Source organism: Excalfactoria chinensis, chromosome 14, assembly GCF_039878825.1.
Source record: "Excalfactoria chinensis isolate bCotChi1 chromosome 14, bCotChi1.hap2, whole genome shotgun sequence".
NCBI classification, from domain to species: Eukaryota; Metazoa; Chordata; class Aves; order Galliformes; family Phasianidae; genus Excalfactoria; species Excalfactoria chinensis.
In genome coordinates this window covers 4,767,034-4,792,042 of record NC_092838.1, presented here as the reverse complement: position 1 = coordinate 4,792,042, position 25,009 = coordinate 4,767,034, and the positions used below count along the sequence as shown (strand labels likewise).

General features: G+C 38.0%; 2 protein-coding genes across 3 annotated transcripts in view; one reads left to right on the top strand and one right to left on the bottom strand.

Moving 5' to 3' along the window:
• The first annotated feature begins 31 nt into the window (after positions 1-31).
• On the top strand, positions 32-21,335 carry MARF1 (meiosis regulator and mRNA stability factor 1). Of its 2 annotated transcripts, none has more exons than XM_072349176.1 (27): positions 32-171; positions 1,445-1,652; positions 2,048-2,707; positions 3,634-3,808; positions 4,232-4,458; positions 5,121-5,238; positions 5,730-5,902; positions 6,668-7,102; positions 7,713-7,876; positions 7,963-8,124; positions 8,820-9,009; positions 9,503-9,681; positions 10,572-10,652; positions 10,957-11,193; positions 11,899-12,018; positions 12,360-12,535; positions 12,743-12,963; positions 13,671-13,813; positions 14,039-14,172; positions 14,684-14,886; positions 15,287-15,514; positions 16,185-16,415; positions 16,524-16,736; positions 17,420-17,480; positions 17,580-17,720; positions 18,245-18,415; positions 18,890-21,335. In XM_072349176.1, the coding sequence occupies exons 2-27, from the start codon at positions 1,506-1,508 to the stop codon at positions 19,120-19,122; spliced, it is 5,223 nt and encodes a 1,740-aa protein (XP_072205277.1). In that variant the 5' UTR covers positions 32-171; positions 1,445-1,505; the 3' UTR covers positions 19,123-21,335. The 2 variants fall into 2 exon arrangements, with proteins under 2 accessions (XP_072205277.1, XP_072205276.1); XM_072349175.1 differs by having other exon boundaries at positions 2,045-2,707.
• Positions 21,336-21,805: 470 nt separating this feature from the next.
• The window catches only part of BMERB1 (bMERB domain containing 1), a 35,392-nt gene continuing 32,188 nt past the window's right edge, over positions 21,806-25,009 (bottom strand). The window contains exon 6 of the mRNA XM_072349045.1: positions 21,806-24,790. Within this exon, the coding sequence (XP_072205146.1) occupies positions 24,678-24,790 (113 nt within the window). The 3' untranslated portion in view covers positions 21,806-24,677. The remainder of the gene's footprint in view (positions 24,791-25,009) is intronic.

The window sequence follows — 25,009 nt, the reverse complement described above, 5'->3', positions numbered from 1 at the left end:
AGGAGGGAGCGGGGGGTGTTACGGCAGTCGTCTGTACGACAGTGGGCTGCTTTCCGGCGCTCGGTGGCGCTTGACGGCGGAAGGAACAGCGGCGGGGGAGGGAGGACAACAAAGGGGTGTGAGGGCGGTGGCGGCGGAATGTGAGGGACGGCGGCGCCGGGGGCGGCTCAGGTGAGGTCAGGGGGGCACTGGAAGGGAGGGCGAAGCGGACGGGCTACGTTGTTCCCGCTCGCTCGGGGCCGCTCCCGCGGCAGGGAAGGCCGTGCGGAACGCTGCGGCCCGGGGCTGCTGGGGCCCGCTGTCCCCGTGAGTTGCAGTCGCCTCAACCGGAGGGGCTTCCCAACGGCCCTGGCGCTGAGCTGCCCGCGGGGGCGAGCCGCCATTTGTCCCGTAGTGCCGCGGGCTGAGCCTTCGTCCTGGCGGCAGGCAGCGGTCGGGGCTCAGTGTCGCCCCCTGGGCTGGGGGCTGTCGGGGGCTGCGAGTCTTGAGGGCGAGGCGCGACCGCGGGGGGCTCGCCTGGCCTCTGCGTGTTTACTTATTATATTTAATCGCTTTAACTCGTGAGCAGAACGGCTCTGTTGGGTATTACTTGACTTCAGAAGTGGCCTACTCGAGGGTTGTAGAAGTTTTTAGTTTAATACTTTGCTTTACGTTGGAGTGTTTACGGATTGTATGAATAAACATTTTTGCTTCTTTCTGAAGAAAAGCAGAATTTGTTTTTGTGGTTAAAAATAACGCTAGGGCAAAGTCAGTGTTACAAGGCATAATCCTTGGGGCTTGTGGTGAACATTAAATGTGGAAAAACCACATAGCTGTAGTTTAATCAATGTGGCCCATAGTTGAAGGATATGGAGCCTTCATTTCTAATTGTAGGTTGTTCTGGTGGCGCATCCTTCTGCCTTGTGGTTCCATAAAGCCGAGCTGATGCAGTGGGACTATGAAACTGCCTGAGAACTACAAGGACTGCTTGTTAATGATTTAAAAACTGGAATTGTTTGCTAAATGATGTGTGCTTAATGCGTGTATATGTAGCTCTTTAAATGAGTGAAAGAACAATGAATATGCAGTCTGAATCTTCCAGCTGAGCTCACTTTCATCTGGTTTGTAATCAGTGAGCTAGTCTTGAAAACTTACCCCATGGCTTCTCTTTCTGGGATAGTGCCCTGAAAGTTTCTGGGAGTTGTTTCATGGAAGCAGCAATGCATTTTTGGGATTTTGTAGGTAATACCATAGGCTTAAACAAGCCTTTCTTTAAATTTCTTTGCCTGTATGGTAAATCATGAGGAGAATTTCTGTAGTAGAGGTGAATAGTCAAGGCTATGGCCCATGCATAATTAAATTTGAGATAAATAATGGAGAAGTGTGATGTAGTGGAATTCATAAGACCATCATGTTCTTGTCTTCCTTAACCTGAAGTGAAATGTTGTTTTTTTTTCCTCTTTAGCAGGTGGAAAGAATGAAAGGAAGGAGGGATGGAAGAATGTTGAACTGTTTTGTTTGGTTGTATGATGGAAGGAAACAGGACAGAGAACGTCTGTAATAGATCCTTTGGATGGCTTCAGCGACAAGAGAATGATGTTAAACCATGGCTCTGGAAACTTTCTAATTGCTTTTCTGCTGCTGAGAAGACTTTGCCTTGTAGTGCGAAAAAGGTAATTTTTTGGTTTGCTAAAACTTTATAAGCATAGCTGATAAATGATACAGAGTGATCCATTTGGTTAGCTCTTAAAGATTCTTTTTTGCCTTGTGGCTGCATAGTATTTCTCAAACTTAGCTAAGAAGTCTTCTGCTTTTCAAATTATGTTTTTAGAGACCTGTTTCTGTTTGGCTTATGCCTCTTTGTTTCTTTCTAAAACCCATTGGTACTTAAATACCTCAGGTTCACATGTAAAACTAGCATTTATTTTACAACTGGTGCTGATGTTTTACATGTTTAGACAGTGAGGTAAAGATAACCCTTCAAACAGTTTAAAAATATGCAATATTTATATTAAAACATTGTTTTAAACGCATTTCTGAATGTAACTGAGTGTTCTTTTTCCAGAAGGATTACATGGAGAACCAGAAAGGTGCTGTAGAATCGAAGGATGCTTCATCTCATAATGCTGGCTCTAAGTTATTTCCAGCAGTGCCGCTTCCCGATGTTCATCCTCTTCAGCAACAGCAAATACAGCTTTCTCCTGGCCCGAAAGTAAGCTGCTGTGCTCATGGCTCTGACTCTTGTACTCCACAAATGCATTGTGGTGGTGGTGATGGTAGTGTGATTCACCCTGGCACAGTATTAGACTCAAAAAGCACTGGGACGATTACTTGTCAAGTAGGGTCAGGATTTGCTTTCCCTTCTGCATCTTCACTGAAGAACCCTCCAGCTAGAAGCAATTTGGCAGGTATTGCCAGTGAATTCCCTGGCATGTGCATAGAAAACAGTGTATCTTCCTATCAACATCTGCCCTGTTGTGGAAAACTTCATTTCCAGTCCTGTCATGGTAATGTGCACAAACTGCATCAGTTCCCAGCCCTTCAGAGCTGCACATCTTCTGGCTATTTTCCTTGTTCTGAATTCACAAGTGGGGCTACAGGCCGCTTGGACGAGCATATTGCACAGTCGGAGCTAACATCACATGTGTGCGCCAACCCTTTGCACCTAAGTGTGGCACCTTCAGTTTGTTTAAAGGGCTCTCACTACTGCAGTGACTGCTTGAACAAGGTTTGTACGCATCATGTTTTTTTTTGTTTATTAATTGTGGTATATGGTTAATGTTGAAATAATAAAGCCTGAGCAAAATGCTAACTTCCATGGGTTGCGGTTTCCATTTTCCTTGGTGGTGCATGGTTCACATGCAGTAGGATCCCCTTGCAGGCTAGCTCTTTTCCGAAGCAACATTCAGCTTAATGAAAAGATGAGACACAGTGTAACTGTAATGTTGTCAGAGTTTTGACTGAATTCAGAGGGTGGTTTTCTCCTTGGCAGCTCCAGACAAGATTTTCTGTGGTGGTGATGCAGAAAATGCGAATAACATTTGAGTGCCTTTGTGTACTGATTAGTAAAGATCCATTTGTAAATCATGAAATATCTGAGGCTTTATGGGTGTCTTTATTTCGTTTGGGCCTAGTTCAGTCTTCCCAAACCTGTAACTTATGCTTCAGTACTGGCTTGGTACTCCTTAGAACTTGAATTAATAGGAAATTCAAGTGAAATAATAATCTGCTTTGGAGGATGTGTTACTTGAAAATTCAATTTACTGAAATGAAAATATTTCTGCATTGAGTTCATAAAATTAAGTGGTGAAGTCAGTATGTTTTGATGAGAAGGTGAAGTTGAGCCTTGCACTCTCAATTGCATTGATTTAACATGGTAGGTGTTTCTTAATACACTAGTATCATTTTGAAGATGGTGATATTCTTATAAAGAGTTAAACAGGATCCTTTTTTACATTTGGAAATCTGGAGCATAGTGCCCTAGGAAATAGTGTAGGGCTGGAAGCATCCTTCATACACTGATACTGCTGTTAAATAACTTGCTAGATTATTTTTGAACTTCCCTTCATTGCAGAAGGGGAATTGAATGTTTTTAGCCTGAAGTAGTATGTGTTTGCATTTACAAATATCAATTTTGTGAAACTTTCCCAACAGCCAACCAGAAACAGCCTAGTTGATGCTGCTAAAATCTGGCCAAATATTCCTCCACCAAATACAAAGACAGCGCCTGTTTCTATCCCAATATGTAATGGCTGTGGAACCCAAGGAACAGGAACTGAGAAGAGTTTGCTACTAGCAAGCAGTCTTGGCAAATCACCACAGAAATATGGTAAACATTTGTTAGAAACTTGCACTTATCTGTCTTCCTTAAGAGAACCCAATGTAATAGTAAATTGCGCTGTTTTCTGGGGACTTCTATGAAGTTACAGACTAAATTGTAGGTCATACCTTGTATGTTTTAAGCATTGTAACCTGGCTGTAACTTCCTGTATACTTCATAGTTTTTTGACAATTGTATTTTTAAGATGTTAAAAACAGAATTTAAGAAGTTTGAGCTTATTTTCTAGTTATATGTGAAAACAAGTCCCTTACCTATGCTTTAAAAAGTATTTTCTTACTCTAGCATCTGTTCCTTCTACAGATACAGTAAAGGCGTAATGTTTACACTTACACTATGCCCCCTTTTAAGCATATATACAGTGTGGTTTCTTTGTATTTGGGGATTAAAATAACCTGTTTTAAACCTGTACAGGTTCTCCAGAAGTTGCAGTAACAGGCCAAGTCCTGGAAAACCTCCCTCCCATTGGAGTCTTCTGGGATATTGAAAACTGCTCAGTACCCACTGGCCGTTCAGCTGTAGCAGTTGTACAGAGAATTCGTGAGAAGTTTTTTAAAGGTCACAGAGAAGCAGAATTCATCTGTGTGTGTGACATTAGTAAAGAAAATAAAGAAGTTATTCAGGAGCTGAACAACTGTCAGGTATGAAGAAAGCATTCCCCTATTACTTGAGAAAGTGTATTTTAATTCACTAATAAATGTATTTCTACACAGTATTATCTCAGCTGGTTAATGAGGTCTGTTGTAAATGAGCAGTATTCATTGGGATACATTTTAACCATTTGCTTTTTCATCAGTACCTTTTTTTGGTATCTGATGTTTTCTGTGCAGGTTTCTACATCACAAATCCTCAGTCACAATCTTGCGGATGTGATAGTAAATTCTTTGTTACTGGATAGTATTAGTTGAACAATTTATCCTGTAATATTAGCTTGTTATTTGTAAATATATGCTTTGGTGAGGTAAAGTGAGCTTATAAGACTACTTAGCTTGCTTGTCACTCATCTATTTAAAAATGAGAGTTTGTGAAATGCTTTTGTATTAGCAGCATATACTCTTAACTAACATATGCATATGTGGAAATTGGGTTGTTAACAAAGTAGAAGGCATCCCTAAGACAGTGCTGAGCAACTAGCAGTGGAGCTCGTTGCTCATTAGAGCAAATTGGCATCTATATGTTTTGAAAATAATCAGTTGCCTCTTAAAGCTTTTCCTTGCAGCTTCTCTTTTTTTTTTTTTAAATAAGTCTAATTAGCATGAGTTGCCTTCAAGCCTTTCTTGAGAGCATCTCTGCGTTTCCACAGGTGACTGTTGCACACATCAATGCTACTGCAAAGAATGCTGCTGATGATAAACTTAGACAGAGTCTTAGGAGGTTTGCGGATACACACACTGCACCTGCCACTGTGGTTCTCGTGTCAAGTAAGTGTCGGCAGTGCTGATCTCTGGCACAGAATTCTGTTCTTCAATAATACTTCTGCATGTGGCAGAGTATCTCTCCTTTCCAACAGTAGTGTTTAGAACCAGCTTTATCTGAATTGCTTAATTAGAATTAATGATCTTGTTGGCAGCAAATTCGGCACAGTATAATTGCTGTGTATTTTAGATTCCTCCCTTAAGTTGTAGTCTGTATTAAGCTAAACGTCTTTGTTATGAAAATTTACAGTAGCAGTCAAGTACCTTGCTGATAGATTGCTAGAATTAATACTATGGGGTAATCCAACTCTGAGGTAGAATGCAAGTGCTGTTTTAAGTTGCATCTACTTCAGACTTGTTTCTGTTGGTGCTTTTTCCATTGGGAGACTTCAGTAATGTATAAAATCTGACAAGTGAAGTCGAGGGTTTTGTTTTTTTAATCCATGATTTGGCTTTTTCCAATGTGTTTTTTATCATGTTTGTTTCCCTTCCCCCAGCGGATGTAAACTTTGCTTTGGAGCTCAGTGACTTGAGGCATCGTCATGGTTTTCGGATAATTTTGGTACACAAAAACCAAGCCTCAGAAGCACTCTTACATCATGCTCATGAACTTGTTTGTTTTGAAGAGTTTATTTCGGACTTGCCACCGAGGTTACCACTGAAAATGCCGGTAAGGTTTTATGTTCTTAATTCAACAGACACTTCCAAGTGTCAAACCCATCGTTCTCTATTCTAGAGGGAAAGGAGGCTTAGACTATGCTTTATTTTTATGAGGAGACATGTCTGTCATGTATTTGACTGTCTGTAATTTAGTTACTTGTATGTTTGTATGTTATTCTACTTTAAGAATAAAAGAACGAGATAATAAAAGAACAAAGTATCTTACTGAAGTACTACAGCAAGGTCACATGCTTTTCACTAAATATTTTATTAGGTAATGTATCTTATGTTTCCACTGGCAGAAAGTAGGGTAAGAACTTAGCAGTACATTAAGAGAGCTTTGTGATGCTTTCTTAATAGAAACTGGCTTAGGGTTAGGTTTTTTCCTCTTGGTAATGCTATCTGGATTTGCTGTGTTACCTTTGCTCAGCACGTAACCTTTTCTTCTTTGAAAGAGCTTCCTTAACTGTGTTTATCTGCATTTGTATATAATGTAGCATTCTTGGGTTGCAATTGGGCTCTGTTACCTGAAGGAGTAATCAGGTATTGATCCATTAGAGTTTGTAGTTTGTTTTATCCTTACAAACATGTAGGAGATGGAAGTTTCAGAATTTAACTTGGTGTATTAGTTTTCTAAATGCATTGAAAGCTGGGGGAAATTTTTTTCTTTTTGTAAGGTAGGGCATGTCAGCAGAATCAATGTAAAATATATAAAATGTTCTGGAACAGTGCGTGAATATTCTGGCAAATTAAAAGTCTTTCTCCCTTGAAACAGGCATGCCATACGCTGTTGTATGTTTACAATCTACCAACAAACAGAGACAGTAAAAGTGTTAGTAATAGACTCAGACGTTTGTCAGATAACTGTGGAGGAAAGGTCCTGAGCATTTCTGGAAGCAGTGCGATTCTCCGCTTTTTAAATCAAGAAAGTGCTGAGCGAGCTCGGAAGCGAATGGAAAATGAAGATGTTTTCGGCAATAGGATTGTAGTCTCTTTTGCTCCCCGAAGCAAAGAACTTAATGAAACAAAAAGCTCCAATTTTGTTGGAGCTGAAAAAGTGAAGTCACCCAAAAAAGTTAACAGGAGTACAAAGCTTTGTATCATCAGCAAAGATGGAAGTGATCAGTCTTCTGGTACCAAAGGTTCTGCTGGAAGGGGATTACAGAGTCATGGATCAGTCATCAAACCCACAAATGTTAAAAGTTTACAGGTATCATTTTGTTCTACCTTATTTAGTGTCCTTGTTTTCTGTCATGTTTTGAGGATTGTTTCTATTAGAGTTGTTTTAATTTGACAATCCTGGTTTATGTATAAACTAATGTGTATATACATCTCCTACAGAACTACATTATACATCTGCTTGGAAAGTATGCAGTGAGTTTGAGGGTTTGTTTTTTTTTTCCTCTTTCACTATCATGTTTCTCTCCATTTAGAGATACGGTTGGTATTTACTGAATTTTGGATCTTACAGCAGTTTTGACTTCTGTTGTAGAATCATGAATCAGACTGGCTTGAGTTTGAAGGGACCTTTGTAGATCTAGTTCCGTGGGCTGTATTGATCAGGTGGTGTCGAGTATAACACTAAGTTATTGACTCATTGGTCCTAGTGTCCTTTAAAATTATAATACAGGTAGTAAAAAATATTACTTCGGTTCATTATTGACTATTTATTGCTTTCTGTCATAGAAAATCGAATACCTCCTGGTTGAGGTTCCAATGGCAATCTAATAAAAGAAGGAATTTAGCTTTTTGTTGCAAAGAAAGGTTCTGGCAAGGAATGTTTGGTGCTTTTATGCTGACCTTCCTCCTGTTCTGTATAGGAGCTATGCCGTCTTGAATCAAAGGCAATCAGTAGAAATACTGAAAACCAGCAAGAACAGCTACAAGAAATTCCTTCTCAGAATAACTCTAATGCAGCAGCTCCTGTATCTCTGACAACAAAAAGAAGCGGAATTGGAGAATCATCCTGTAAAAGTAGTTATAAGTATGTTCAAAACTAACTACTAATGATGCCTTTTAATGTGAATTATGCAACATAATGAATTTTCTTTTTTGTGTATTTATAAATAGGAAAGAGACTTCTGTTTCCAGGAGTACTACAAATTCCCCTGTAGATAAAAAGGATAAAGATGAAGCTATATTTCAAGTCAGCTATCCCTCTGCTTTCAGTAAGCTGACAGCCTCAAGACAACTCAGTCCTTTATTTGTATCTCAGAGTTGCTGGTCATCTCGGTAAGCTGTTTTCCTTATTTGAAAGGTACAATGTGACTGGACAGTGCGAGGCCTCTTCCACTCTGTGAATTACGTCTTGGTATCTACATGTGGAATTGTCTATAGTAAACCCATTAATGTCGTAATGCTAACTCATGTGAATGTGAAAAGTTCTTACAGTGATAGCTGACAGAATGGATATAACAGAGGTCAGCTTTTATCAGAAACTTAGTGAAAGTTTTCATAAAGTAATTCTAAAGCTTCTGAGAAATCTTCAGGGGTATTAGCCACCTTGTCTCCTAATTTCAATGGCATTTACGTTCCTAGTATAAATTTCTCTAGGCCTATAAAGATCTTTGAGGTTTAAATATCTTCTATCTGTCAATTATTTTAAATTTTAAAATTATTTTAAATATTTTAAATAATGTGAATGAGTTTGCTTTTTGGTATGTTCATAAAATGGTAGGAAGATCTGGAGTCAAATATATGAAATTGGGGCCCTTTTGTGAAATATCAGTGACTTTTTTTAATCTTTGGCATAGGAAATACTTGATCTGGTTTGAAATTTGTTTTTTGCGTGCATAAATACATGTAGTAGGAAATTGCCTTCCAAGTGCTGTATTTGTGCACTTGATGTGCGTCTCTTTGGTCACTTTCAGTATGTATATGAATTGTGCAGTAACTACTTCAGTTCATACTTCTTTTGTTTTACCCAGGAGTATGTCTCCAAACCTCTCAAATAGATCATCTCCACTCACATTTAATGTAGTAAATCATACCAGTGGTACAGACTGTCTGGATCCTTTTGCAAATGGTGCAGATATTCAGATCAGCAATATTGATTACAGATTGTCCAGAAAAGAGCTGCAGCAAACTTTACAAGAAACTTTCTCAAGACATGGAAAGGTAAAGGGTAAAATACATTCAGTAAATCTTTTTATAGAGTTCATATTTGTATCTTTGTATTTGTGGTCTGGTTTTGAGTAGGAAGCTGTCAGAATATAACTTCTACACAATACTGTGCTTAGACAAAGTTTGCTTATTCTCAAACAAAAAAAAGCAGACAACAACCTGGAGAACATATCAGTAAAAGAAAACAATACAAGTAGAGATTGTTTGTAGTGGTGCTACTTACATAGTCTGTAGATGACATTCTGGCATTCTTTTCATACAGAAGATGGCATGCCTATTAAAGAAGTACCGTGGTCTTGCCTTGTCTAAGGCTCATTATGTGTGATTATTGTTTGCATTGTCATGTTGGCCATGGCTTGTCTTACTCTGTTCCCTTTTTGATTGAGTTTTCTTCTTGGTAAAAGGAAGGCTGACATGCTTGTCAGCTTGGCTTAGATTAATATTTAAGAGTATATGCATAAGATTGTGGGGTTTTTTTTCCTTTCAGGTAAGATGTGTTGAGCTCAGTCCTCATACTGACTACCAGTTGAAGGCTACAGTGCAAATGGAAAATCTGCAAGAAGCAATTAGTGCTGTAAACAGTCTTCACAGATACAGAATTGGCAGTAAAAGGATCCAGGTCTCATTAGCAACAGGAGCTGCTAGTAAATCACTCTCTCTTCTTAGGTAATGAACATTCCCTTAATTGTCATTGTGTCTTTTTAGTTAATTAAAAGAGTTAAAATACAGAGTGAAAGAATTATAGGAAAACCAAGTAATGTCTGTCAAAAAACCTGATGAATGTGCTAAATACAATAAGGCTTTCAGTTTTCGGTTGAACATTTTTACACTGATCATGTTTAAAGAGACTACATCTTTTCTTAGTAGGGTGCTTATGTTGGACTTTAATTACTGCTTTTGTAGTACCGTGTGCCTCAGTGTATTTCTTGAGTTAAGAATACGTATCTGTTATTGCTTTCTCCATAAAATGCATATGAATGTCTCTTTAAGGAAGAAGATGCACATTTAAATCCACTTGCAATTTCAGATCTGTTTTCTATGTGGAAGATATTACTAGACTACAAATAAAAATATTGTTTCTCTTTTTTCCTTATTGAAAGAAAAAATAAAAAAAACCTTCCTTTTTATCTCAAAACAGTGTAGTATATGCGGTGTTCTTCAGTTCTCTTGGTACTGTGTAACTTACAACTTTATTTCTTGCATTTTAGTTCATGCCAATTCCAAGTTTTTTATGTAAAGATCAGGCTGGTAACTTGTAGTACTTCAGCTGTAATGTTGCATTTTATGGATACTGAAACTCTTACTACTGCCTTTGAAAGATTTTTGGTGTTTCAGAAATGCCAACAAGATAAGTTACAAATAGTATCTATTTGTATTCCACTGATGCGAGGTGTTTTCTTTCATAGTGCTGGAGTGAAAGGGAATACATTTTGTCCTATTATCATGCTTATAATTCATAAACTATATTTGTGAACATCTTCTAAGCAGGTTCAAATATTACATAGCTGTTTCTAATACTAACTCTTTTTTGTAACACTGCAAAACTTTTCTTACAGCTCAGAAACTGTCTCCATTCTCCAGGATGCACCTGCTTGTTGTCTGCCTGTGTTCAAGTTCACAGAAATCTATGAGAAAAAGTAAGTTCTAAGTTGTTCTTGATTGGTATATCCCAGAAGAATGGAGTTTTGTGACTTTTTACTAGAAACAATAGAAACTAACCCAGTAGATGTTTTGCTGCTCGGTGTTGCAATGTGTCTGTCAAGAGCCCATTATTGTGATACTGGCCTTTGTTAAGGGGATGTAGTTCTAGTGTTTTACTTTATTCATCACCCAGTAGAAAAATTGGTTCATACAGATTAGTTTCTATAGAATTGTTTCTATAGTATTCTTGTTTTACAAGCATAAAGTGAAAATTTATAATGTGTATCTTTTATCTTTTAGATTTGGGCGTAAGCTAATTGTATCAGACCTTTACAAACTAACAGATACTGTGTCAATCCGTGACCAAGGAGGTGGGCGGTTGGTGTGTCTCCTACCCAGCAGCCAAGCCCGGCAAAGTCCTCTGGGATCTTCACAGTCACATGATGGTTCATCAGCAAACTGTAGTCCTATAATATTTGAAGAGTTGGAATATCACGAGCCTGTTTGTAAGCAGCATTGCCTGAATAAAGACGTTATGTAAGCTGTGTATAAAATATTACATAATACTATGAAGTACTTGAACAGCATTTTACATTAGCAGCCGTATTGAAGTTGAGAAGGCTTTCATGTAACATGCCTGTGTCATTAAGTAGTTGTATTACAGTAATTGTCGGGCAGAAAATAGATAACTGAATTTTCTAGGCAGTTCTCATGGATCTGCCTTTTCAGTAACTTTGTACTCTAACTTAGCTGCCAAGCATGAATGCTGCTTAGAAGCTAAAAGGTATGCTAACCTTCTGTTACATCAGAAGTTCATATGTAGTTTTAGCTTGGTGATCCGTATAATTATGGCAAGAACTGATCTACCTTTGTCCTCTGGTTATCTTCAGTAAATCATTATTCATACAGGGTTGAAGACTTCCTGAAGCTGCATAATAAATCTTTCATTTTATTCAACAGCAGTGTGTGCTACTGTTGCAGTTATTAGGTGTTCACTTACCACTGCCTGGTATTTGGTACAGTGCTGTTACATGTTTCATCAAATGATGATAAAGTAATTGTCTTCTGAAAACCTGCTATAGTTGATTCTTTAGTGATGGAAATGTTGTAGATGCTTGTGACTGTCCTGTAGCATTGTCATGCAGTATCTGTATCATGTATGCTATAGTTGTGCACAGGTATAAGATATGTTCAACCTAGGCATTAAATTAACCTTTGGAATTCAATCTCTTCTTACTACAGTGAGCATGAGTTTGATCCAGATTCTTACAGAATTCCTTTTGCAATCTTGTCTCTGAAGGCATTTGCTCCCCAAGTTCACAGTCTTTTACAGACCCATGAGGGTACTGTGCCTTTACTAAGGTAAAGTAGTTTAAATTAATCTTTCAGTGTAAGGGCTGAAATCATAGTATCTAAAATGTTATTGATGGCTGTTGTAATGCTCTGAATCTACCTGCTATGATAAATCTCTAGGTCTCATATATTTGTCTTTACAGGAAATAAATTCCTTATGAGGTTATGAATTTAAGATCTGAATGCAGAAATAAGTAAAATTCAAGATGCATTTTTCAAAATTCATCTAATTAAGAGTTCTGTGCTCTTGTAGTAAACTATTAAAGCCTTTTCCTCAGGAGTAATAATGCTTTAAGGCTTTTTACAGTAGTGTTTTAGTGTATAATAGAAGCTTTATTCTCTTTCTCAAGCTTTCCTGATTGTTATATGTCAGAGTTCAATGATCTTGAAATGGTGCCAGAAGGCCAGGGTGGCGTTCCTTTAGAACACTTAATTACCTGTGTTCCTGGAGTGAATATTGCCACTGCTCAAAATGGCATTAAAGTTATTAAGTGGATACACAACAAACCACCTCCTCCTACCACAGGTAAGTATTTCTGTATGATATTTTTAATGAACCTCTTTACTAAAACAGTTCAACAATCATACAAGTCATTTTATGCTATTCTCTTAAATATAAGTTTTAGCTTGATTTCCATTTATTCTTGTTCTGATTTTTGTCAGAAATCTGCAAGGATTAGTGGAAGAGTACTAGTGGAAAGCTCAGTAACAAACTTCTTTTCTTTTTCTGTAGATCCTTGGCTTCTACGTTCTAAGAGCCCTGTAGGTAATCCACAACTTATTCAGTTCAGTAGAGAAGTGATAGATCTACTTAAAAGCCAGCCATCCTGCATCATACCTGTCAGTAAATTCATCCCAACATACCATCATCACTTTGCAAAGCAGTGCCGTGTGTCTGACTATGGGTATTCCAAGTTAATGGAGTTATTGGAAGCAGTGCCTCATGTCCTGCAGGTGAGTTATAGAATCATAGAATCATCAAAGTTGGAAAAGACCTAAAAGATCATCCAGTCCAACCATTCATTCACCTATTACCAATAGCTCCCAGTCAGCCTAGAAAAAGATGGTAATTGAACCTTGGAGGATAACTGCTTCTTTTAAAAAATGTTCTATTTCATCTTTATTCTCCCAACCTTCCCCTTGAGCAACTGTGGAAATGAACAATTTACTCTAAATCTCTGGTAGAAAGTTTGAAGCTTCTTTAGACTGTGTCTAGTGCTTGGGTGAAGAAGTTGCAGTTGTGCTGTTTATCATAGGAACACAGTAAGCATTTGAGTGCCAGTGAGTTAGTCTCTGTAACCTGTGGCTTGAGGGATTTTGGTGTGAAGTAACACAGCATGTGGCCTTACATTTAAAAAAGAAAAACTAAAAAAAAAAAAGCTACTGTGACCATGTTTTGTTTTGTCCAAGCCAGGGCTTTAAAATAGCCAATTAATCATGTGCAACATGATTAACTGCAACTGCAATAGCACACACAGAGGAGGTAATTCTTGATGGCATATATTCCATATACAAAGTGTATGGCTGTAGGGCTGCCTTTGAAAATGTTCTTTTTATCCTTTTTTATTCTTTTTTTCTAGTCTGTTTTAGAATTGTCTTCTATCTTTCTTGTTCAATATAAATTTTAATGAGATAAGTGATCAAATAAAACTTTCTTTCAGATTCTTGGTATGGGTTCCAAGCGCTTGTTAACTCTAACACACAGAGCTCAAGTGAAACGCTTCACTCAAGACTTACTGAAACTTCTGAAATCCCAGGCCAGTAAGCAAGTTATTGTAAGGGAATTCTTACAAGCTTATCACTGGTAAGTTATCTTTGATTAGACAGGATGAAATAGGCATGTTTCTACAACTGGGGATCAGTGCTTTCAATCTTAGTATGTTCCATCTTTGCTGCAGTATGAGAATTTCAAACGTCTAATAAAAATTAGAAGCTTATCTAATAGCATTCCACTATATTAGCTCAGAGCTTACACATTTTTTGGCCTACGAGAGTATTAAAATGTTATATAATTTTTGTAAACTTTCAGGTGTTTCTCTAAGGATTGGGATGTTACGGAGTATGGAGTGTGTGAACTGGCTGATATAATATCAGAAATTCCTGATACAACCATTTGTTTGTCACAGCAAGATAATGAAATGGTAATTTGTATTCCTAAGAGAGGTACGTCAGTGTACTTAGTGTTGTCAAAGAAATTGTTCTTGGAGTATTTTAAAACTGGATTAAACAGAACACAGTGATACTGGTTTTCTAGTTTTGATGTTTCTACTTCTATAACTATCCCTATAACAATAAGGAAGCTAGAAAAATAGAGAATGTTGCTCTATAAAGAGATCTTTTTATAAAGAAAATGGTAGGAAAGCAGATAATAAAAGCAAAATAACACTGCTACTACTGCATGTAGTTATGTTTTCTGTGGCATGACTGAAGGTGAAATTTGCTATGCAGAAATAACCAGCTCTGAAATATTTGGCTGATTAAGAAACTGTAAAATGCTGATCACCTTGTTTTGGGCTTTGCATTTGCAATTTTAGGACAGGTCTGTAACATTATCAGAAAACATGACCTGGTATGATGTGAGAAATCTGAAAATCACCGCATTTTATTACTATATTCTTCTGCATTTTGAAGTACTTTAGTACATATCTATAGCTTTATTTCTTCTGATTTTTAGAGCGCACACAGGAGGAAATTGAGAGAACCAAACAATTTTCTAAAGAGGTGGTGGACTTACTGCGCCATCAGCCCCATTTTCGAATGCCCTTCAGTAAATTTATTCCTTCTTACCACCACCATTTTGGCCGACAGTGCAAACTCGCTTACTATGGTTTTACAAAACTGCTTGAACTCTTTGAAGCCATACCAGAGGTCTTGCAAGTAAGTTCTAAATTCCTAAGCTATATTAAACGTTTAGCTCACAAGGTCTGCACAACTGTTTGTTACAGTGGGAGCTTACTTCAGTCTAAGTTGAACTGTGTTTCTAATGCTAGCCAGCTGTTTTTAGAACTTTGATATATCTGTATTAGTAAGAACTGCCCCAAGGTTTTAGCATGTTGAGGTTAGATTGTGTTAATCTTGCTTAAAGTTAGCTATTGTCTGCTTTGTTACTTCACAAGCTGTGCTGCTTTTGCTTATTGATGCTTACTTGATGATACACAAGGTAGTTGAGCCTTGCTACATAGCTAATGACTGCAATCACTGAATTTTAGTTGCAGATTATTTTTTTTCAGTTAAACGAGGTAACTCACTTTTAACAACATACGATTTTGGTTTGCAGGTATTGGAATGTGGGGAAGAGAAAATTCTCACACTCACAGAGGTGGAACAAGTTAAAGCAGTAGCTGCCCAGTTTGTTAAACTGCTGCGGTCTCAAAAAGACAACTGCCTAATGATGGCTGACTTACTGTCAGAGTACAGCAAGACATTTGGGTATACGCTGCGTCTTCATGACTATGATGTTAGCTCAGTTCCAGCTTTAATGCAAAAGCTTTGTCATGTTGTAAAGGTAATGTTCAGTCTTTGTAGTTAATCCTTTGAAAGAGTATCTGATATGTGAAGTATTTCCATATCTAAATGCTTATTCCAGTACACTTAGTGATGTACTTCACAAATTGAGGGAGAATTATAAAGGAATTTTAAATATATCTTCAAAAGTCCTTTTTTCTTGCTAATTTTTTTGGTGGAAAATTAATCTACGCTTCAGTTTTTAGTTGTTTAAAATACTCAATTGACAACAGAAATTGTCTTTTTTCCTGCCTGACTTTAGCTGTATAGGAGTAGTTATTTCCCACCAAAGATAGTAGATCTCAGCCTCCTGATGTTTTGTATTTTTTTTTTTTTCGTACTGCTTTGAGACTTAACTCTAAAATGCATTTGTAGAAAAGGAAGATTACACTTATGTAGATACAGATGCATTTTCTTAATTGCTTCCATACTGTTATTCCAGCAGCTGGTGATCAGGCTGGAGCTTAGTTAGGTTGGGCTGGCATGGAACCTAAAATGGAATTGTCTGTATGGACAAAAACTAGTCTTAAAATCTAGTATTTTAAGTAAGTTCTGTTGATGCTTATTGTGTGTTTAACTGGGGTAGTATCAGATACTGGAATGTATCATGTGATGTTGTTAATTTAGGGATCTTTCCTGTCCCTAACTCTATTGCAAATTCATTTTTGTAGGTGGTTGACACAGAGTCTGGCAAGCAAATTCAGCTGATAAATAGAAAATCTTTGCGGACTCTCACTGCCCAGTTACTGGTCTTGTTGATGTCTTGGGATGGAGCATCCTTTCTTTCTGTTGAGCAACTCAAACAGCACTATGAAACAATCCATAGTACTTCTCTTAATCCATGTGAATATGGATTTATGACCTTAACTGAGCTCCTGAAGAGTCTTCCTTACTTGGTTGAGGTATGAAAGCTCTATTTCCTCTGCTGTGTTATACTTTAAAAAAAAAAAAAAAGTTATAACTAGGGGATATGTAAACTTGTGCTTATTCTTTTTTTCTTTTTCTGACAGGTTTTTACCAATGGTGCAGAAGAAGAATATGTGAAACTTACAAATCTATATATGTTTGCAAAGAATGTGAGGTCCTTACTTCACACTTACCATTATCAGCAGATTTTCCTTCATGAGTTCCCAGTTGCATATAGCAAGTACACAGGAGAGGTGCTGCAGCCCAAAGCATATGGATGCAATAACTTAGAAGAGCTCTTGGGAGCAATTCCACAGGTGTGAAGAATTGTTTTGTACAGTTACATCAAGACTTCTGCATGAACTAAAAATAGTTAAAACAGCTGGTGGTTCTGGTATTTGGTGAGAATTATTGGTATAATAATGTTCAAGTGGGCTTTTACCAGTAGTTTTTTCGGTAGCTTCTCAGAAGTCTTTGTTATGTAATAACTTAAGTTTGTTTTCATCAGATTTTGCTTAATAATTGTTCCCAGTAAGATCACAAACATTCTTGGCATCTTTATCAAATCAATTCATTTTTGTTTTAATGAAGAGTTGTACAGTAACTGAGGTTCAGTTTTGTTTAAAGGAGATGGTTGCTTTTAGGAGTGAAAAGCAATGGCAGTTTGTCACAAGAATCATAATGGAATTTTGCTGTGGTATCTTGTTGTCCTTGCATTTAGGTGTTCTAGATTAATTTTGTGACCCAGTTCATGGCTTTACGTAAACTAATCTTTAGGGGAAGTAACAAAGTGGAAATGCTTCTAGTTCTGTGATTTGCCTTTCATCTTTGGCAAGGATTATTTTGACAAAGCTTTTACTTACATAGCGTGGTACAAATTAGCTACATGATTTAACTTACTATTAGGAATTTTATTGCAAGGTTGGATGAATGCAGTGAGTAAACTGTTCTGGGCTTTGTGGTTAGGATGTGCTGATAATTCTATGTATTTTCTCTGTAGGTGGTCTGGATTAAAGGACATGGCCATAAGAGAATTGTGGTATTGAAAAATGATATGAAAAGTAAGTCATTTTAATTTTGAGCCTGTATCTTGGCTTCCTGTTTCTTTTCTTTAAGTGGTGACTTCAGTAAATGAATTAAATGAACTTCCCTTTTTGTAGCTCGTTTTAGCTCACCTAGTTTTCCCCCTGCTGATCATGTGGATGATCATGGAAATCAACTTGATGACCATAATGGACATACAATGGAAACCACAGGATCAACTTCATCAATGGAATTAAGTCTAGGAACACCTAGCAATGGTAATACAAAATTGATAGATATAAGAAATTGCTTATCTTTAGGGAAGTAAGCAGAGTAAGCAAAGTAGCATGGGGAAAGAGTTAGTTAACTGTGTGAGTTAGAGAAGATATTTGCAGAAATGTTTTGTGGTTTTGTACAGTTAAGCATGTGCTCTGTTCATACTGCAATATTGTTTCCTGTGGATTTTAGTGGAAGTTTTGTCAGGCTGTATGGTATAGATCTGCAGGGGAGTTGTCTGGTAAGTGGCCCTTCTCAGTTCCTCAGCTATGTTTGTTATTCAAGTTTGGCAAACACCATATTTTGCTCTAGGGGTGTTCCTACTCAGGTAAGCACTAAGTGTAATATAGCTCTGTCTGTTGTGTTGTAACTAGTTGTTAGATGCTTTTCATCCTAACAAAGTGAAATTAGCATGTGATGTAGCTCCCAAATCATCACGTTTGAGTATTTGCATTTACCAGCTCTGAAGTAGCAATACCTTCACAGCTTACAGATACCTTGAAAGTTGTTCCTTTTTATTTTTAAGCTTCTAATCAAACTGAGCAAGAACTTCTTTGCCTCACAAATACATCTCCTGTTGACCTCTTGTGCGAGCCTGTTCCTTCCTGCTTACCATCTCCCCAGCTGAGACCTGATCCAGTGGTTCTTGAGTCTGCTGACCTAATTCAGTTTGAGGAACGTCCTGTACCTCTCTCTGGTAGGAGCTTACTTGCCTATATTGTATTACTTATTGTGATTGTTCATATAATCTAGAAAACAGAACATAAACCTATATATCGTACAGTAGAATGTATTGGAGATGCTGGTACCTTCTGTCAAATGTTATTGCCTTTAGTGATGCTCTAGGGTGACTTTTGTAGTCACCTTATACCCCCACCACCAAAACAGAATTTTGCTAACCTGTAGCAGTCTTTTATTTACCCACTTTCATAGGGCTTTTTGAGCTTGGACAGGCTTAATTTCAAAATCAAATCTCAGAAGTAGTATGCAATATAAACAGTAGAGCATAAAGCAAATGTCACACCAGTTGCAGGAATGAACATGATATACTTTCTGATTTTTGAGTCCGGCTAACAAGTTTCTTTAAACACTTCTCTGGTAACAGGCAGTTAAGTATTCCCCTTTCCCAAGAACAGTGCATTAATAAGTTGAATTGCCTTGCTTATTTTAGAGATGATGATTTTAACAGAAGAAGAAAAACAAAGAATTGTTACCACAGCTCAAGAGAAACTGACCTCTGGTTCTGTGGCATCTTGCACTGCAGAGAGTACTTCAGCGCCTCCCTGTCACTCCTCTGAAACGCAACTAAACAAGGAAGCAATGGACAGCCCAGCCAAAAAGCAACACAAGAACAAGGTGAAATTGGCAGCAAACTTCTCACTTGCACCCGTAACAAAGCTTTAACTCTTCCTTTGAGTGTGGAAACAAATACCTATGGACCCTGCACAAAGTCAAGCTATTTGCTAGCCCTTATGTATTTTAATGAAAGGCCTAGAAGAATCAGTTTGTATTTGAATGTGTTCTGTGAAGATTTTGTTCCTCTTACACTGAATGCAGCTATTAGCAGAGCAGATTTTTTTTCTATTATTTTGTGGAAAAAAAATCCAGCATTCATTAAATTATTCTTAAATTTTACAGTTTTTCCATAAATGTGTGTTCAGTAAAAGCAAAACATGAATTGAACTAAAATGGGACAGATTTTATTTTCCTTAAGCCTCGTTGGTGGCGTAATCATACATGTAGCATATTACACTCTATAGGCTGTTGCTTACTGGTATTGTTTCGGACAGTATTAATGCATGATCTGTCTTTCAAAAGCCTGTTAAGAAGTTTTAACTTGCTGACCTGCAGTGACAAGAGTTGAGGGAGTCGATTGTCTTCCAGAGGAGAAATGTGTTCTGTGCCCTTTCAGATGACTGGTAGCTGCATTGTAAGTTCTTCTGGGTTAAGGATGTCTGTAGAAGATTATGGGGACTTGTTTGTAAAAACTTGTTTTAAATATTTTCTGTACTTCTCAGTTCCATTTAGGAGCTTCCTAGGACACTGATGTTTTAAGCTTCCCTTTTATGTTTAGTTCCAGTCTGGTGTGGTTTTGATTAAGGAAAGGACTGTCTTGGTGTCATGAGTTTGAGGTACAGACACACGTTTTTATTGTGTCTAGCAATGAAGTTAAGATGATTCTGATATTTCTGAAATATGCATTGAATGCATAAATGACAGATAGTGGAGCAGGTCCTATTGAAGTGTTTTGTGCTGGAAGGTATTGATGCTATTTTCACCTGTAAGGAAAGTTCTAACTACACGTGGAAAATCTAAGGTTGTTCTGCTTAACCTTGTTTTCAATTTTTAAGCATCTTTTGTAAATGGGAAGCTTATTCTTCAGTGTGTGTCTTTTAGCTGTGTCTGTTTTTATTCTGAAACTTACTCCTGGTGTTGGAAGCTTTCTTCAATGTGTGGTATCTTGTGTTGGCTTTTCAAAGGGCCAGATTTGGAAGAGAGATTAAGTCAGTGGACAACCTCGACTCTCGTTAGCAATGTGTGAGACTTCATACCCATACTGGGTAACCGTGGCATTTACAATGGGTTGTATTTGCCAGGCAGCAAATAAATTGCTTGATGTATTGAAAGAACCTATACCAGAGGGATCCCACTGGCCAACTGTTGTTGTTTTTAAGGTGGATTCTATTGTAATACGTAAGGCATGAACATGGGCCCTAATTTTTTTCAGCCAACAACAGGAAATGCCACTGAATATAATGGCTATAGACAGAATTTTACTGGTTGGATTTTGTTATAAAATCTTTTAAATTTAGACTCTCATGACCTGTAGTGAACTTATAGCCATTGTGAATGCAGAGAAACACTTGGAAGTTTTTCTGAGCATCGTGGCACAGTATCTGAGTCCTCAGTAAATCTCTGCAGACATCCTGCTATAGAAAGTGAAATTTACAAGTACGCTTTCTTGGAATGCTTTTAATAAGTTTGAGTTAAATGCAAGAATATCTGCTTTCACCTTATGTTTGAGGAAGTTGATGCTGAGCACTTAGATTTTTCTTTCAGATGAACATACGTTGGGGAAAAATATTTTCATAAGTTGCAGCTCCAAGTTACGTAAAATACTGAAGATCCACTTCTTTGGTGCTTCAGAGAATAAGATGATATTTGTCAAAGTGAGTCTGGTTGTTAAACCATTTATAGAGGTCAGCGTATCTTTTCTGGGTTCATGTGATTCTGATGAAATTGCTGTTTGGAAGTAATAAAATAATACTTTTGAGAAGTTGTGTTCATAGTGTAACAAAATAGCTATTTGAATTGCAATATATTTTTTTATCCAAAGGGTTAAATGAATGATGTGACTTACAGATTTAAAAGAATGACAACCATGAAGTTCTTTAATTTAACAATTAAATGTACTACTTCAAATTCATGCCTGTTAAAGAAGGAGAAAGATGTCACTGAAGCCCTCAGTTTATGCACTATCTTTTTCTTGGAGTGGGAGGGAGGAGAAATTCTTTTCTTAGCTGTCTACTTTGTTTGGACACTTTATTTTGTGGCTCAAGTGCTGTTTTGTGTGTTGGGACCAAACAGTTGTGTCAATAAAATTTTCAAGCAAGCATAACTCTTGTCCTTTACTGAAGAAATGGGGGGGTGGGAGGCGGGCAGGGGAAACGTGGATGGTCCAACCTCTCTTCCCATGTATTGCTGGTTTTGAGCCAACATCCCTGAGTTGGGCTGCAGGGTTATGTTTAAAACTTTCTGTTGAGCTGATTCGGGTCTTCCTGAAGTGACAGTTCTATTTGGACTGTTATTTTCCTAATGCAGGGCTTGGAGCTTCGTGAGCTCATTTTGGAATTGCTGTGAGGTTTCAGAGCTGTGTGACAGTCACGATGCTGGTTAGCTGTTTGCTTTCCTTCGTGGCCTGCTGGAAGGAACTTCTTTTCAGTGAGAGCTATTTAAGTTGCAGTACTAACTTAGTCCTTTTTCTTGCAGAATAGTAACCCTTGTTTTGGAAAATACAGCAGTGTAGTGAATGCATCCCATTCTAATCCACAACCGGTTCCTTTGATATTAAGAATAAGATAACACATGCTCAGTATAATACAGCAGCTTAGTTTATTTGGAAATACATTTACCTTTGCTGAAGAGTCAGCAGGCCTGGGGGAAGGGGACAAGAGAACCATTTGCTGGTAGAACTAACGATCAGTATAAATAGCACTTCATCACTTTTTTTTTTGTTGCAAACTGAGATCCTTCTAGGGCGTAGCCCTGTTTAACACCTCACAGAAGTCAAATCCAACTCCAACTGCCTTCTCTGTGATGCCTTGCTGCTTTTTAGGCTGCATGAACAGCTGGACCTTCAAGAAAAGGTTTTGGGTACTTTGGTCAAACACATTTTCTGCAGTAACAGGATTGGAGAATTGGCTCTGAAATGATGGCAGGTGCTCCGTGTGGCCACCTAAACCTACTTGTCTCAAGTTTTCTGCTGGTTTTGAACTGGGGGTGTGTGTACACTGTTCTGTATTCATTGGATCATGGAAGCTATGATGCCTGATGGTGAGTACTGTATTTTTGTCTCATTGCTTAACACAAGGACCAAGATTTCTACAGACTTCCCAAGTTTAATTTGTTCAGTTATATCCATTGTTTGAAGCAAACCATCAGGGTTCTGCTGTGTTCTGCATAGACAGTTCTGTGTGCCAGTGCTGCTGACCCCAGCTGAGAACCACTCAGTCTTTATCAAAAAAGAAAGCACAGAACTTTATTATGAAGCAGCATCACAAACTCCCCATCCGAAGGAGCCACATGAAGAAAACCTTTCAGCCAAGGTAATGCTGCTGGAAATAAAGCTTACTGCTGTTCAAGTAATTTAACATATTGTGTTCACATTTGTTGGGTTTGTCCTTCATTTTAGAGGGAGAGCTTTGTAGTCATGCCTGCTGAATCCCAGTGGTGTGTACCTTCATTTTACACCAGTGAAGTTTTGAACACATACCTATGTTTTGCTGTTTGCTTTTTCTTTCTAAGGGAGTGGTGGTAGGCAGCTGTATGGCACTGTTAACCTGATCACCAGCACAGCCCAGTTTAAACTCTAATGTCTCTAAATCACCTCTTTGTCTTTTGACACCTCTTTATGAATCCCTTTACTTACTGGTATTTTATGATACTTGGTTGTAACAGTGGACCCTTCTAAGGCTTCACTACAAATTGCTGTTTTTTTTTTTCCATACTTCCTTTTGACTTGGCTTATGACATAACACATCTATACCTTAAGACATCTGGAGGTGTCAGCATCTTAATAGGGAGGATACCAGCAAATTCTGCTGAACTGTCCAGAAGTCAATGGTCATTCCTTGCCCTCCCATGTATATTTTCCCTTATAGGCAAAGCAGTCCCTCCCAGAACTCCCATAAGTACATGGATGCTTTACAGCCTCCATCTCATACCAGGCAGAGTAGCTGTTAACAGCTACAGAGCCTTATATGTTGTGTATCAGCAAGGGTTGTCCAACTGCATTTGACTATTCAGCCTTGGATATGTTTTATTTTCACATCTTTGTTCCAAGTATTTAATGTCTTCATGTCTTAGTTAGAAACCTTTTGGTGTCATTTCTTCCACAACCCTTGTGTCTTAAGGATCTCGTCACCACCAGTCCTGTGTCACAAGTGAGTCTGCAGCGATTCTGGAAATGCGGATGTTCTTCATCAAACCAGTCCAATTCTAGAGAGTTGTTCTTAATTGCTACAAGAACAGCCCAATCTACTTTTGATGGTGTTTCTCCTCAAACCTTGGTAAGATACTTTCTCTAAAAACATATCTATTCTTTGTGGGTAGCTCTGCTGTTGATATTTTTCCCCTTTATGCGTAACTGTGGTTCTTTTGTATACAAGTGTATCTTTAACTTGGCTGGTTTTGCAAAATTGAAGTTACTCTTCAGAACTGTCTTATTTGAAGGACTTTTTGCCATCAGTTTGTTACTTCTAAGCCTGAGATTGTTTTCACATCATATCGTGTACATTTATTTTACTATTTACACCTATCACAATATACGTATATGGAATAGTCACACATGTACCAGCTACTGACAGCTAATATTGGATTCTACAAGGTTTAATCTGCATAGAGACCAGAAATGCAATAAATGGAGAAACACACAAATCTTTCTGTATTGCCCTTAATTTTAAACCTATTTTGAGTAGAATGTGATCATCTTCATTCCACAAGTATCTGCTTCTGTGTTTTTACATTTGTCTTGTGGCCAGTTTGTATTGGGTGGCCGATGTCTCCCTATGTCTGATAGCTTCTATTTCTCACAGTAGTTAATTCTGCAATTAATAGTTGGTTTTAAGCTATTTGTTAAATGTTGTTTCTGTGTTGGTGCACTCGGTTCTTCTCCCAGAAGGGTATAAGACCTACATCTACTTGCAGCATCCTCTTCACTGCAAAGTAGTTAAGCATCACGTTAGCTCAAAAGTTATTTTGCATGTAACATCAGTTACCCTAAAATTGCTTAATTTAATCTATTGGTTGCCCTATGTGCTGCATTGCTATTTGTGGCTCTCATTTTAAAAAGCAGCCAAAATAGAATATTCCAGCATATGTTTGTGAGAAGGGAAAGGTATACAACAAATTCTTATGAAGTGACCTATTAAAACTGTTTTTTTTTACACATTACTTGATGAAACTTCTTTCACTTTTATCACTGGGATACTTTTGTTAACACTATTACAGATCTCTTCTGGTCACTGGACAGCCACTATATGGATTTCTTGCTTTTTAGGCATGCGTGTTGAGTGATCCATGCAACAGTGAAGAACCTGCCATTGTACATTCCATGTATTACAGCTGTACCACAGTTGATCTTCATTTGTTTAGTGGGATGCTGTTAAATGCCTCTACCCTACAGCTTCCTTCAATGAAAACATCTGAAAAAGACAACAAACATGGTAGAGAGCCCAGAGCTACATGATGCTGCATTGTGTGGCTCCGCAGCAATCTTTAATAATGGCCAATCCTGCCTTGGCAATGGCGGGCTTGCTTGGAGGAGGTTCTGCCTTCTTTTCTGCTGGGCTGCCTGCAGTGATCAAAACAGGACACCATTACAGTCAAGCTATTCCTTCCTGCTTCTGGCTTAAAGTATATAACCCAATTATTCTCCCTGCCTGTTCCCCCATCTACCTCCAAACCTCTTATATTTCTGTTTCAGCGATAATATTCAAGATGCCCTCAAGGGAAGGAGCTAAGAAGGGTTAAAGAATCCAGACATCCCTAAGGGGGGGGGAGGAGTAAGCTC